Here is a 15,377-nt window from a genome sequence, read left to right as displayed (position 1 = left end):
ATCCAGTAATTGTGTGTCTATTCTAGCAAATTGGGATTATTCCCTGGGCTTTTTGGGACACACATTCCTCAGCATTTTATTTGGGGGATGGGGACAACACAAACCGGAAGGCCAAGGGTAATATTCAGGTTATGGTTTTCAAAATCTGATCTTGCAACAGCAGATAGAAATTTCTGAATTCTCATTAGTATATCCTCTACTAGTCCTGGAGCCCCCAGTTCATAGCATTCAGCTGGGAAGAAAATTGATGGTGTAGGGTCAACAGTCTATCCTTTGTTTCCCATCTCCTGGTGGGCTGGGAGAAGAAGGAAAGCAAGAGGAGTGCAGTGGTAAGACATGTGCAGGTTTTCTCGGTTCCACGTGCATACGTGAAGAAAAAAGCAAAGGGGAGATTCTTTTCTCGTTCTGCATTAATAACTCTGGAGGCTGAGACCTCAACCTTGCCCCAACATGGATTTGTTTATTCATTTGTTCCTTCATTTGTAAAATATTTATTGAGTATCTCCTTCACGGAAGCTACAAAGGTGCTGGGGCCTGTTTAACATGTTCCACAACCAGTCTGTACAAGTATGGGAGGGAGGGAGGTGGTAGGGGATGAAGTCACAGTGGTAGTGGGAGGCTAGACTGAGTAGTTAATGGGTGGATCCACGCTGTGGGGCCTGAAGACTAAACAGATGGGGGGGGGGCGCTTTATGAAAAATTAGGAATGCAAAATCTCTAGGATTCTTTTCAAGGCCCTGGAAAGGGATTTTCTAAAGCAAGAGACCAGAAGTTTAAGCTGTTTTTGGTTCATGGTGAATCCACCCCAACACATAGGACATTATAAATCATAACAAGGATTTTGTTCTAACTGGAAAGGTTTTGAACAGGAGAGGGATTGGATTAGCCTACATTTTAAAGGATCACGCAGATGGTAAATGGAAACAAGACCAGGAGAACAAGGGAAAGGCAGTGAGGGTTAGGATACTGCAGTAGTCATGCTGAGCAATGATGAGGTCTTGGATGTAGAGTGTAGCCATAAAGTTAGAAGTAGCCACATGCAGTGTACGTTTTGATGGTCAAGCTGACAACTGGGGTCGGGGGTGAGTGTTGAAAGTAAGAGTGGTCAGATTAAGTAGTGTTTTGGCTTTTTCTTTCTTTCTTTCTCTTTCTTTCTTTCTTTCTTTTTTTTAATTTTGCCTGAACAAATGGAAGGATAGAGTTTTCATTTACTGAGAATGGGGAAGGCTGTGGGAACTACAGGTTTAGGAAGGAATATCTTGAGTTTTTGTTTGGTTTTTGGATATTTTGGGTTTGAGCTATCAATTAGATGTCCAGAAGGAGACAAGGACAGGTAAATTAGAAGGTTGGTAAGGGGGTCTGGACTTGAAAAAACAGGAATTCAGAGTGTCCTATATTCTAAGGCTAGATGAAAGCACATAGGGAATAGACTAGAATACAGAGGAGAGAGTCCAAGAACTGAACTTTGGGGCAAGCCAATGTTCAGCACTTGGGAGGAGAGTATTAAACTAGGAAAATTTAAGAGAAGAGGCCAGGAAGATAGTAAGAGGACAGGAATGTGTGCCCCAAAACCATGTGAAGACTTCTCAAAAAGGTAGGACAGGTTAATTGGCTAAATGGTAGGAATTTAAAGAATATGAAGATTTGGAACTGATTATTGAATTTTGCAAAGTAGAGATGATTGGTGACCTCAAATGTGCTAATTGAAACGGATTCAAGAATCTTGGCATGAATTAAGTATTATAAAGAGACTTAGATGAATTATTTTTAGGCTGCCTTTGGTGGGAACTACTCCTGTTGTGAAAACCTTCATTAAAAAAGTCCTATGATAAACTTCGGGATATAGCATTAAATAAAAAGACCTATCTGAAAATAAGAGCTCAATCTGTCAATTTTTAATTTATTACTTTTGTCAAAATCCCAAAATAGTGGACTTAAAAAAAAAACTTTGAAAAGCAATAGTAAATAAAACTTTATTTTGTTAAAGTTAACAGATACTTCATAGGAACTTTAAAAATGTATCAAATTTTTCAAAAAAGTATCCCTATATGCAGACATTATCTTGGACTTCTGTTGGTCTATTCATTGTGCTACAACCATAGTATATTTAAAACAAACTCTTAAGTTCTCAAATGTGGTGGAAGCAGCGCTTAACGTGGTCAAGACTGTCTTGGTTATTTACCCTTTGTATTTACATATAAATTTTAGAATCAGGTTGTTGGTTTCTGCGAAAGGAAAAAGAATTTTGGATTTTATTGATCAAGAGATCGGTTTGGTGAAGGGATATCTTTATAGTGTGTCTTCTAACCCATCCAAATGGTATATCCTCTATTTCCCACATAATAGTTTATACATCTTTATAGTGGTGTTGTGTGTCTTTTTTTTTTTTTAAAGTTGTTTATTTATTTATTTGATAGAGATCACAAGTAGGCAGAGAGGCACACAGAGAGAGGAGGGGAAGCAGGCTCCCCACCGAGCGGAGAGCCCGGTGCGGGGCTCGATCCCAGGACCCTGGGATCATGACCTGAGCTGAAGGCAGAGGCTTTAACCCACTGAGCCACCCAGGCACCCCTGTTGTGTGTCTTTTTGTCAGTGAGTATTGGGTGAGATTTTTAATTTTAATTGGTATAATTTTTAAAAATTCATTTTTCTACATAAAAATGCAGGCAATTTTTGTTTTTAATATTCAGCAACCTTGATCATGTATTCTAATAGCTTATCTGTTGATGATTTGGGTTTGTACGTGAATAATCATGTAGACAGCTATTTCTTTCCAATCTTTCAATCTTTTCTTGTACTGGCTAGAATTTCTTGAACAAAGTTGACTAGATATGGCAGTTTGTTTTTATCATACTGGGTTTGGTAATTTCTTTAGAATTTTTGTATGTGTGTTCATGGGTCATTTTGGTTTGTAATTTTTCCCTTGCGCTGAAAGCAAGATGATGGACTATTGAAGGGAATGATTAAAATGATGGACCATGGTATGTGAGCTATATAAGGATGTCATCATTTTTGTTTTGTTCACTTAATATTACAGATGTACTGACTAAAGTGAAAATAACTCAATAGACTTGTGGAGAGCAATAAATGTAAATTTTTCTATCTATAGTTTTAGATTACTAATCAACCATATAGCTCGTTTTACAGTTTTCCTTTGGTCTACCAAACACAATTTAATTGCAAATGCTTAGTGAAGTACATTTTAATCTTTGGCTCTCTACTGCTTACCCATGTGATAATTCCTCATGAAAAGGAAGTAAAGACTTTAATTATTTGCAATTAGAATCTGATTCAGTATTGCTGCCCTATTTAAAGACCTGCAGACATGAGATTGGGCTGCTCTCACAATGAGTACAAATGCAGGGGAACTGCACAAGCATGGTCCATGCTCTTGGCCAGTCCCCGCCTGTGTTCTACTCTTTGTGAAGATCATTACTGCTGGAGTAAGATTTGGGCCCATTGCCAGGTCAGGCGACAGATACACTGTTTCATGTGGAGAATATCCAGACCTTTGGACCTACCCCAAGAAGGCTGCTTTCTTGGACTTTTCTTTCTTGGAAGAGAGCCAGAAAACTGACGGGATAAAACTCTCTCATGGTGACCTGTTAGTCTGCAGTCTACAACTTTTTTTGCATATATATAAATGTACCTAGATGTTAGATTAACATCCTGATGTTAAGAATGACAAAAAAACCTTCTTTTTAAAATGCAGTGATTGATTAAATTCTGAGATGTACCATGAAATAAATACCTATTTGAAAATCAGAATTCAGTTTATCAGTGACTTCAAAATTTGATGTCCCCCAAACCAATGAAAATTAACAGACTTAGTAAAAGCTGACAAAAGCAATATGAATAAAAGTTAATTCCGTAATACAGATATTAAGTACTATTATGATTTCAGAGTTTTAATTTTTAATACTTTTCAGTGACTGGCTCTAATTAGACCTAAGTTTTTTAATGTTAAAATTACTTTGAAAAATACCATTAGTATTTTCTTTTTAAAAACTCTTAAGCAGGGACGCCTGGGTGGCTCAGTTGGTTAAGCAGCTGCCTTCGGCTCAGGTCATGATCCCAGCGTCCTGGGATCGAGTCCCACATCAGGCTCCTTGCTCGTCGGGGAGCCTGCTTCTCCCTCTGCCTCTGCCTGCCATTCTGTCTGCCTGTGCTTGCTCTCTCTCCCTCTCTCTCTGACAAATAAATAAATAAAAAATCTTAAAAAAAAAAGAAACTGTTAAGCAAATATCAAAGATTAAAAGACTATTTCACATGAGAATTCTATTTTTAGTCAAAAGCTATTTCAGGAAGGACAGATCTAGGAAGAATAAATTAAAATGGCCAGAGTAGCATTTGGCAAGAATGAGTTAAAGTATAAAGTTAGATTACCTTTTAGATTTTTATGAGTTATAACTTTATTATAAAAAATTTCAAGACAAACTAGTAGGAAATACTCAAATATTTTGAACAAGTTAGTACTAGTGTAGAAAAATAGTATTATACCAACACTTGAATTGTGGTAGAGCAAATAGAGGTTATAATATTTGCAAATGCCCACTTTAACTGCATTTTGGGAGGTATTAGAATAGTACTTAAAATGACCTCAGTGAATTTTTGGAGTGATTCCACAGGCACAAGGCCGACTGTCCAATAATGTGGAAAATCTTGTAGTTCCAGAGTAATTCCTCTAAAGTTTGGACAACAGTTAATAGGTTATGTGTTAAATCATGGTAAGTGATGGAGTGGCTAGGTGGCTCAGTCAGTTAAGCGTCTGACTCTTGATTTCAGCTCAGGTCATGACCTCAGGGTCATGAGGTTAAGCCCCACATTGGGCTCCATGTTGGGTGTGGAGCCTACTTGGGATTCTTTCTCCCTCTTCCTCTTTACCTTCTCTTTCAGAAAAAAAAACAAAACAAAACATGGTAAGTGGATATGGGTTAGAATTGGATTGCTATGAAGGTTCATCTGAAGGCAGGAAGATAAGATTAATAAGGTAGAATTCTGTACTCTTGTCAGTCTTATTAGTGTTGTGCTATATTCTAACTTCAGCCACACTTGCAAAAAAACACACTAGAGATCAGTATTCAACATGAGTTCTGAATAAGTGATTTTTCTTTAAGGAATGAAACGTTTTATTTTATTTGCATCTTCAGATGCTAGGGTATAAATTTAACTTCTATGATTCTCAAATATCCCTTCAAGAAGCCATAGGGTAGGAGTTTGGAAGATCATATTGGCATGTGCATAATTGTCCCTCTGTATTCTTATACTTGTGTCATTTGGCTTATTTATCTTAGTCCCACTTGGCTTAGAATTTCTGATAAAGGACAGGATTTGAAGTTGTAGACAAAGCACTCATAAAATGCAAAGGGTTATACAGTTTTTCTATACCATTCGAGTGTAAAGATTGAGATGCCAAAAACTCAGACCACTGGTGCCTGTTCCTTTCCAAGAAAAATAATCCTAAAGGTTTGGAATTTAGGAATGAATGTGTGCCTGTTTTCAGCTCCTGATTCAGCTTGTTAGGGAAACTGTCTTCTACATCTTTGGAGTGAACTCATGGGGTGGCTTCTTGAGACTGTAGGTGAAGAAAAGGTATTTACTCTAATGCTTGACTTGTGTGCTCTTTGTCCTGTCAGCCCACATAGCAGAAGGAACTAGAATTTCTTGCTGGGTGTAGGATTAATAGGGAGTAATTTGGGGGTTTCCAGTGTTCTTTTTTTCTTTCAGAGCCTCTAGAGTGAAAGGACAGTACTGGATCTGTCCCAGGTCTATGCACGGTAGAGCTGAATGACTATATTCAAATTTTGACTCAGCTCTGATTCTGTAATTCAAGAAGGACTAGACCCCATATTTTCATGAATATGACTAGTTAGTTCCTCTTTTAGTTCTGTAGGAGACAGCATTTTCCATTATGACCCTGGTTACTAAATTCTTAGCATTCTGCACGTATTACCACATATGACCTTTTGAAGAGACATGTGATCTGGAGCTCTAATGTAATAATTGATATTGAGGAAATCTGAATTCATTTCTTTGTTATGCCACTTGATTGGTGGCTACTGAAATTGTGTGTAACCTGTGTCACATGTCTGTTTTAAAAATGCACTGTAATAGAAACTGATTCAGGGATGCAGTGAGGCCTAGTGATGTAATGATACTTTTATGTTTCAAGTTTCGGCTGGTCATGGGCAAGTCCATAATCTGCACATTTGTTACTAGTAGGTGGGGTTCTAATTAACTGGGGAACCTCTTTGAATTAACTTTATAAAATACTTTATAAGTTATGTGCTGTAATTCTATAAGGGTGGTGGTGATTTCTAAAATTGACAAATCATGGAGACTATAGATTTTCATGAGTCTTTGTATTGAAAACTAATGTTTTAAAAAATGTTTCAGAATTATATTTTATTACCTGTTACCTGGACAGTTGACTTTAACCTTCCTGTGTTCCCCTTTCTTCACATACAAAATGAGGATACTAATAGTACCTACCTTACAGAATTAATAATAAAGGGGATAACTTATGTGAAGTGTACCAGTATCTGGTACATGGTAAATTACTTCTTATTAGTGCTTATTAGGTTTATTACTGTTCGTAGTTGGATTAATAACAAAACTCCATAGCATGGCACAATAAGACATATAATCCAGAAAAGTTTAAATCCTGAGGAAATAAGTTAGATTTCACAATATCTGCTATGATCACTATTTAGGGCACACAGAATTATTTGAGCTGGGAACCTGGTTGGCCATTGAACAAGTGGTTTAAATGCAGATAATCCAGAATAAGCCTCATTGGATTTTTATGCTCATTTTCAAAACAGTTACATGCTATTGGAGAAGTAGAACATTTGTTCATGTGGTCAAATACAGAGCATTAGTATCAGTTCTAAGCTCTGTAGAGACCAGAGTGAATATTTCACTTGCTCTCAGGCAAATCAAAAGCAATCTCTCCATCTTCGAATTGCTGCTATTGTACATCACAATTAGAGTTAATCATACCCTTGAATTTCTGGCCTCACAAACCTTTTGCCTCTCAGTGTGTTCCTTTCTTCCCTTTCTTCCCCAATTTTTTTCCATCCTTTTTCCTAAAAAAATTTTTTTTTTCTCCATGAGCATTTGTTGAGCACTTACACAAGGCATAACCTATTGCCCTATAGTGTTCTTAGTGTTTAAAGAGTTTATAGCTTGCCGGTAGTGCTAAACAACATTGTTTAGTGGCGGGCTGTGAGGAAGGGCTTGGACTTATGGTCAGTGTGGATCAGTGGTAATTTGAGATAAATAGGATGCTCCTGAAAATGAATTTTTTAGATGTGAATGAAGGATAAAGGGGGTGGGACAGGGATTGAAGCTGGTGGGGCCATTTTTGGAGACTTTATTTTTGCATTCATGATTCTAATATTTTAAGGTGTGAAGGACCCGGAAGAGTTTAGAGACATGGACCCTGTTGACAGTAGGAACAAAACAAGGAAAATTTTGAAGGAGAAATGGCAAAGCTTGGTGACCAGGTACAAAGGGTACAAGCACAGGAAGAACTCAATGGAAGGGCTTGGTTTAGCATGAGTTGTGCATATTAGGAAGTTATTACTCATATTAATAGAGCAAACCTAGGAATAGGAAAAGAAAATGAATTATTTTATAGAATTTGAATACAAAGTGCCAGTAGGGTGTTTATGTAGAATTATGAGTTTCTAGTTACATTTCTAGTTTACATTTAACAGTAAATTTTTTAGTAGTTTATGTTAGGGATTATTTTTAACAATTTCCATGTATTCTACAATACACTATACTGTGAAAAAAAAAAAGTGTTATATTTACAGATATAGTTAAATACTTTATGTTCTAGTGGGCAAATAATCCATTGCATGATGTTCCTTATTTGATGGGTATGGTTTGCTTTAAATTATTTTTGGGTCCTAATACACTTGCTATTAATAAAGGATGCACATCATTTTAGCATTTGACTTGGAACATAAATAAAAATAAGCATTTCATAAAGATGACGTAATTGGCAAATGAGCTTTGAATAATACCCATTTGGATATTTGGAAAGGTCATTTTATCATTTGTTTCACTGCTTGATTATGAATATCAAAATGTAATGAGATGAGTGTTTTAGCCTGTAAAATTTGTAGATGCTGTTTTTTTTTTTGAATGGTAAGTATATATATATATATATATATTTTTTTTTTTTTTTTTTTCCAGCGTAACAGTATTCATTGTTTTTGTACCACACCCAGTGCTCCATGCAATACATGCCCTCCCCAATACCCCTCACCTGGTTCCCCCAACCTCCCACCTCCTGCCCCTTCAAAACCCTCAGATTGTTTTTCAGAGTCCATAGTCTCTCATTGTTCACTCCTCTTCCAATTTCCCTCAACTCCCTTCTCCTCTCCTTCTCCCCTTGTCCTCCATGCTATTTGTTATGCTCCACAAATAAGTGAAACCATATGATAATTGACTCTCTCTGCTTGACTTATTTCACTCAGCATAATCTCTTCCAGTCCCGTCCATGTTGCTACAAAAGTTGGGTATTCATCCTTTCTGATGGAGGCATAATACTCCATAGTGTATATGGACCACATCTTCCTTATCCATTCGTCCGTTGAAGGGCATCTTGGTTTTTTGACTCTAGGTTGAATTGTTAATTCAAAGCACTTAAAATTATTCTGAAATTTATCCTTAAATATGTGTACTTGTTGTGTCTTCCTACCACAGTGTAACCTTTATGATGTTCTATTGGCTCTTCAGTTTCTAAATGTTTCCTGGTTTAGAGTATGCATCAATGTTTATGTGAAATAGATGAACAAATCCGTATATTTATGTTCTTTCTAATAACTCTGAGACTTGTATATAATTATACAACATATATATAGTACATAATTATATACATATGTATGTATATAATTATACAATATATATAATTTATAATATATAAATTATGTCTGAGCTCTTTTCCAAGATCTATTAAGTGGTCATGGATATTTTAGTGGTGGATTCACCCCAGGAGAAAGATTTTAGGACAAAATTTTAGGGCCATACACTCAGTTTGCCAAATTCAGAATTTCCCACTGAGGTGAATTTTAAAACCTAAGCACACAGTAATATTAAAAGGTAGGAGGGTTTGGGAATCTGTGGAAACAATGCTCTTGTTTCTTACAAGCATATGGTCGCTGCTTACTTAAAAGGAAATTATTTTTGTAATAGTTTTATATTTGTCTAATCTTTATAGTACAACTAAGTCTGAGTAGTTTCCAGGGTCTTTGATTTTTTTCTTAACTGATTCTTTGGTGTACTCTTCCATTGAAAATACTTCCACAAAACAGTTGTCTGAAAAAAAGAGAAAAAGGAGTAGAGAAAAAATGGAGAAGGACATAGGATGAGCAACTATGCTGCTTATAATTTTTTTTCTAATAGCACAAATAATTAGTTTCTATAAATGCATAGGACTTAAATATCGCCTCTGTAATAATCTCTAATGTTGAATAATTTGAATGCTGTATTTAAACATGTTATTGGGTATTTTATATAATCAAGTATTATAAAATTTATATCTACATCTAACTTTCTGGATTCAAAAAACCACCATTGTTCTATGGTTTGATTTTTCTGTCTATGGTGATATTCACTTAAGTCTAACAAAAGCTTCTCCATATTGTCTTCAAAATGTGATTACTTTGTAATGGGTTGAAATGCCATTGGCTTGAGTGCCTAATTTACCTACTAAAAAAAAATGGGAACTCCTTGATTTTTTTTTATGAACACAGTGGTTAATAAATGGACTTGACCAGCCACAGCTGTTTAAAAGAAAAAGACTTAGGGCACCTGGGTGGCTCAGTGGGTTAAGCCTCTGCCTTCAGCTGAGGTCATGATGTCAGGGTCTTGGGATTGAACCCCACATCGGGCTCTCTGCTTAGCAGGAAGCCTGCTTCCCCCTCTCTCTCTGCCTGCCTCTCTGCCGACTTGTGATCTCTGTCTGTCAAATAAATAAATAGAAAAAACTTAAAAAAGACTTAGAGTTTGGTTTTTCTTAGGGCAATCTATGAAAATGAACATTTTACTACTAGGCATAGTAATCCTCATGATACTGCTGCATAACACTTTTTTTTTATCCTTGTGTTTCACATTGGAAGCGGATGTGTATGTATTAAATTTTTGTGCAATATTTTTAGTCCCATCTAATTGAATGGCTCTGCATTATATTCTCTTTTCCCCCTAGAAAGTCAAATAAAGCAGACCACTTTACCCCTTCACAACAACAGCAACATGAACGAAGATCTTAATGTAAAGAAGGAAATGGCTCTCGGGCACCCTTCAAAAAATAAATCCTTGGAAGATGAAAGAAGTCCATTACATTCCAGGAAAAAACGCTTCTTATCCTATCCAAGATACGTGGAAGTCATGGTTACAGCTGATGCCAAAATGGTTCATCATCACGGACAGAACCTGCAGCACTATGTACTAACTCTGATGTCAATTGTAAGTCAACCTGTCCTTAAACTTTCTAAGATGTTTAACGTTTTCTTCACATTTATTGAAAATCTCTGAAAACACTTACTGAAAATACTTGAATTATTCTTTATCGCATGAATGCTCTCTATCCCTTGGTAAAGGGAAGATCCTGGTAGCACTGATCTTTTGCCCCTTGAATCGGATTTTGAAACCCTCTTATTTCTGCGTAGAAGGAAGGGGATGCTATTTTGTTCCTGTTGCATTTGCCAAATCAGAAATTGAGGCAAATGATACTTTATTTTTTAAGTTTTTAATTCTAGCATAGTTAATATAATGTTATATTAGTTTCAGGTTGAAAAGTGTAGTGATTCAACCATTTTATACATTGTTCAGTGTTCATTGTGATAAATGTACTCTTTGATCCCCATCACCTGTTTCCTCCACCTCCCCCTCTGGTAACTGTCAGTTTTCTACTGTTAAGGGTCTGTTTCCTGGTTTTTCTTTTTTTTTCCTTTGCTTGTTTGTTTTGTTAAATTCAACATGTGAGTGAGATCATATGATACCTGTCTTTCTCTGACTTATTTTGCTTAGCATTATACTCTCTAGCTCCATCCATGTTGTTGCAAATGGCAAGGTTTCATTTTTTATGGCTGAGTAATTTTCCATTTTTATATGTATATATACTGCCTCTTTTTTATCCATTTATCTGTGGATTCTTGGGCTGCTTCTATAATCAGGCTATTGTAAATAATGCTTCAGTAAGCAGGGGTGCATGTATCCCTTTAAATTACTTTTTTTTTTCTATTTTTGGATAAATACCCAGTAATGTAATTACTGCATTGTAGGGTAGTTCTATTAACTTTTTGAGGAGCCTCCACACTATTTTTTACAGTGGCTACACCAGTGTGCCTTCCCACGAACAGTGCAAGAGGTTTCCTTTTTCTCCACATCCTCACCAATGCTTGTTTCTTGTGTTTTTGAGTTTGGCCATTCTGACAGGTATGAGGTGATATCGCCTTGTTGTTTTGATTTGCATTTCCCTGATGAGGAGTAGTGTTGAGCATCTTTTCATGTGTTGGCCATCTGGATGTCTTTTGAGAAATACTTTTCATATATTCTGCCAATTTTTAAATTGGATTATTTGTTTTTAGGGTATTGAGTTGTATCAGTTCTTTATACTGGATATGCCATTTGCAGATATCTTCTCCCATTCCATAGGTTGCTTTTTAATTTTGTTGTTTCCTTTGCTATGCAGAAGCTTTGTAATTTTTTTTTAGAAGCTTTGTATTTTTTTTTAGAGTGTGAGTGTGTGTGTGTGTGTGTGTGTGTGTATAGTATATTTTTGCTTTTATTTTCCTTGTTTTAGGAGATAGCTCTTAAAAAAAAAAAAAAAACAAAACCTGTTGCTATGGCTGATGCCAGAGAAATGCTGTCTGTTTTCTCTTCTAGGGTTTTTATGGTTTCAGGTCTCACACTGAGGTCTTTAATCCATTTTGGGTTTATTTTTGTGCATGGTGTGAGAAAGTGATCCAGTTTCATTCTTTTGCATGTAGTCCTCGAGTTTTCCCAACACCATTTGTTGTAGAGACTTTTTTTTTCCCCATTGGGAAAAATGGGAGAAATTCCAATTGGTTATTCTTTCCTGCTTTGTTGAAGATTAATTGACCATATAGTTGTGGATGTATTTCTGGGTTTTCTGTTTAGTTGATTTACATGTCTATTTTTATGCTTTAATTACTACAAGTTTGTAATATAACCTAAAGTCTGATATTGTGATGTCTTTAACTTTGCTTTTCTTTTTAAGATGCTTTGGTTATTCTTTTGTGGTTCCATATAATTTTAGGATTGCTTGTTCTAGCTCTGTGAAAAATGCCATTGGTATTTTGATAGGGATTGTATGAAATGCATAGATTTTTTTGAGTAGTATTGACATTTTAACAATGTTCTTCCAACCCATGAGCATGGAATGCCTTGCATTTCTTTGGGTCTTCTTGAACTTTTTTCATCAGTGTTTTATAGTTTTTAGAGTATAAGCTTTTCACCTCTTTGGTTAAGCTTCCTAGATATTTTGTTTTTAGAACACTTGTAAATGGGATTCTTTTCTTTCTCTTTCTGCTGCTTCATTACTGGTATATAAAAATGGAACAGATTTCTGTACATTGATTTTTGTATCCTGTGACTTTACTGAATTCATTTTTCAGTTCTAGTAGTATTTTGGAGTCTTTAGCATTTTCTGTGTATAGTATCACCACATCTGCGAGTAGTGAAAGTTTTACTTCTTAACAATTTGGATGCCTATTATTTTGTTTGTTGTCTAATCGCTGTGGCTAGGATTTCCAGTACTACGTTGAATAAAGGTAATGAAAGTGTGATACCCTTGTCATGTTCCTGATCTTAGAGGAAAAGTTCTGTTTTTCCCATTGAGTATGATTTTGGCTGTGGGTTTTCTTTTTCTTTTTATTTTTTAAGATTTTATTTATTTATTTGAGAGAGAGCACACAAGCATGGGGAGGGGCAGAGGGAGAGAGATAAGTAGACTTCCCACTGAGTGGGGAGTCCAACATCGGGCTTGATCCCAGGACCCTGAGATCATGACCTGAGCTGAAGTGAGATGCTTAACCAAATGAACCACCCAGGTGTCCCAGCTGTGGATTTTTCATATAAGGCCTTTATTTATGTTGAGGTGTGTTTTCTCTAAACCTACTTTATTAGGGTGTTTTGTTTGTTTGTTTGTTTTGTTTGTTTTTTGTTATCATGAATTATGTTTTACTTTGTCAAAAGTTTTTCTGGATGTATTCAAGCGATCATATAGTTTTTATCCTTATTAATATGGTGTATCACATTGATTGATTTGCGAATATTGAACCACCCTTGTATCCAGGGAGTAAATCCTGTTTGATTGTGGTGAATGATTTTTGTTGTTGTTGTTGGATTACGTTTACTAGTATTTTGTTGAGGATTTTTGCATCTATGTTCATCAGAGATACTCGTCTGTAGTTCTCTTTTTGTGTGGTATCTTTATCTGGTTTTGATATCAGGATGATACTAACCTCATAGAGTGAATTTGCAAGTTTTCCTTCCTCTTTGATTTTCGGAATAGTTTGAGGAGAATAGGTATAAACTCTAAATATTTGGAATTCACCCATGAAGACTTCTAGTCCTGAACTTTTGTTTATTGGGAGGGTTTTTTTTTTTTTTTTTTGTTTTGTTTTTTTTAAGATTTTTTAGTTTATTTATTTGACAGAGATCACAAGTAGGCAGAGAGGCAGGCAGAGAGAGAGGGGGAAGCAGGTTCTCCACTGAGCAGAGAGCCCAATGCGGGGCTCGATCCCAGGACCCTGGGATCATGACCTGAGCTGAAGACAGAGGCTTTAACCTGCTGAGCCACCCAGGCACCCCACTGGGAGTTTTTTGATTACCGATTCAATTTCATTGCTGGGAATCATTCTGTTCAAAGTTTCTATTCCTGCTTCAGTTTTGGTAGATTATATGTTTTTAGGAATTCATTTAAGTTATCCAATTTGTTGGTATATAATTTTTTATAATCTCTTACAACTGTTAGTATTTCTGTGGTGTTGGTATTTCTTTCATTTGTGAGATTTGTGACTTTGAGTCCTCTTTGTGATGAGTCTGGCTAGAGGTTTATCAATTTTGTTGATCCTTCAAAGAACTAACTCCTGGCTTCATTGATCTTTTCTGCTTTTTTAAAAAAAAATTCTATATTTATGCTCTAATCTTTATTATTTCCTTCTTTCTGTTGGTTTTGGGCTTTGTTTCTTTTTCTGGCTCCTTTAGGTTTAAGGTTAGATTGTTCATTTGACATTTTTCTTGCCTCTTGAGGTAGGCCTATATTGCTATAAACTTCCTTCTTAGAACCATTTTTGCTATATTCCAAAGACTTTGGACCATTGTTTTCATTTTAATTGGGAGAAATGATATATTTTTTTTTTTTTTTTTAAAGATTTTATTTATTTATTTGTCAGAGAGAGAGGGAGAGAGAGCAAGCACAGGCAGACAGAATGGCAGGCAGAGGCAGAGGGAGAAGCAGGCTCCCTGATGAGCAAGGAGCCCGATGTGGGACTCGATCCCAGGACGCTGGGATCATGACTCGAGCCGAAGGCAGCTGCTTAACCAACTGAGCCACCCAGGCGTCCCAGAAATGATATATTTTTTAAAGATTTTATTTATTTGGCAGACAGAGATCACAAGTAGGGAGAGAGGCAGGCAGAGAGAGAGGGGGAAGCAGGCTCCCTGCTGAGCAGAGAGTCCGATGCGGGGCTCGATCCCGGGATCCTGGGATCATGACCTGAACTGAAGGCAGAGGCTTTAACCCACTGAGCCACCCAGGCGCCCCTGGGAGAAATGATATTTCAAATTATAAATGTATTTATGGGGATAAAAGGATAGGCTAATACCGAGAGAGAGCTGCTTTAGCAAATTTGGAATGTAAGATCACAGTAGCTGTGAGAATTACTGATCTGACATTAACATCTCTTTTGAGCAGGGGTGGTGGCAGTATCCATGGAACAGAATTCTAGACCTAGTGAAGGATCTATACAAATATATCCTATACATACACCTACTTAAATCTGTTGTCTGGGACATTTCTGGATTTAGGCCTGTTTTGGAGTAATTACTAAAAGCACCCACCTTTCATGCTCAGGCGTCTCCTGATTTAGTTAATGAATTATATAGTGACTTATTTATACAGATTTAGGGTATTGGAATACACATAATGGCTGGAAGTGCCTGTATTCACATGTAGGGAATTCAGGCCCACTTGATTGAACAGCTTGGCCAGCATACATCTATTGGCCACTGTAAAGTTTTCTTAGCTAGAAATGCCCACTTAAGTACATTTTGACTTGAAGACAGTGAGACCCTATTGTTTTCCTTATATATAATATTTCACCTTAAATTCTTAT

General features: G+C 36.3%; 1 protein-coding gene across 1 annotated transcript in view; it reads left to right on the top strand.

Annotated features, from left to right (window-relative positions):
- LOC111157931 (ADAM metallopeptidase with thrombospondin type 1 motif 20) overlaps positions 1-15,377 on the top strand; it is a 181,166-nt gene that overhangs the window by 22,002 nt on the left and 143,787 nt on the right. The window contains exon 4 of the mRNA XM_022519672.1: positions 10,220-10,479. Within this exon, the coding sequence (XP_022375380.1) occupies positions 10,220-10,479 (260 nt within the window). The remainder of the gene's footprint in view (positions 1-10,219; positions 10,480-15,377) is intronic.

This window comes from Enhydra lutris, unplaced genomic scaffold (genome assembly GCF_002288905.1).
Source record: "Enhydra lutris kenyoni isolate GAN:26980312 unplaced genomic scaffold, ASM228890v2 scaffoldscaffold56, whole genome shotgun sequence".
Classification (NCBI taxonomy): Eukaryota; Metazoa; Chordata; class Mammalia; order Carnivora; family Mustelidae; genus Enhydra; species Enhydra lutris.
Note: the sequence above shows the minus strand (reverse complement) of the source record. Positions and strands in the feature narration are given on the sequence as shown.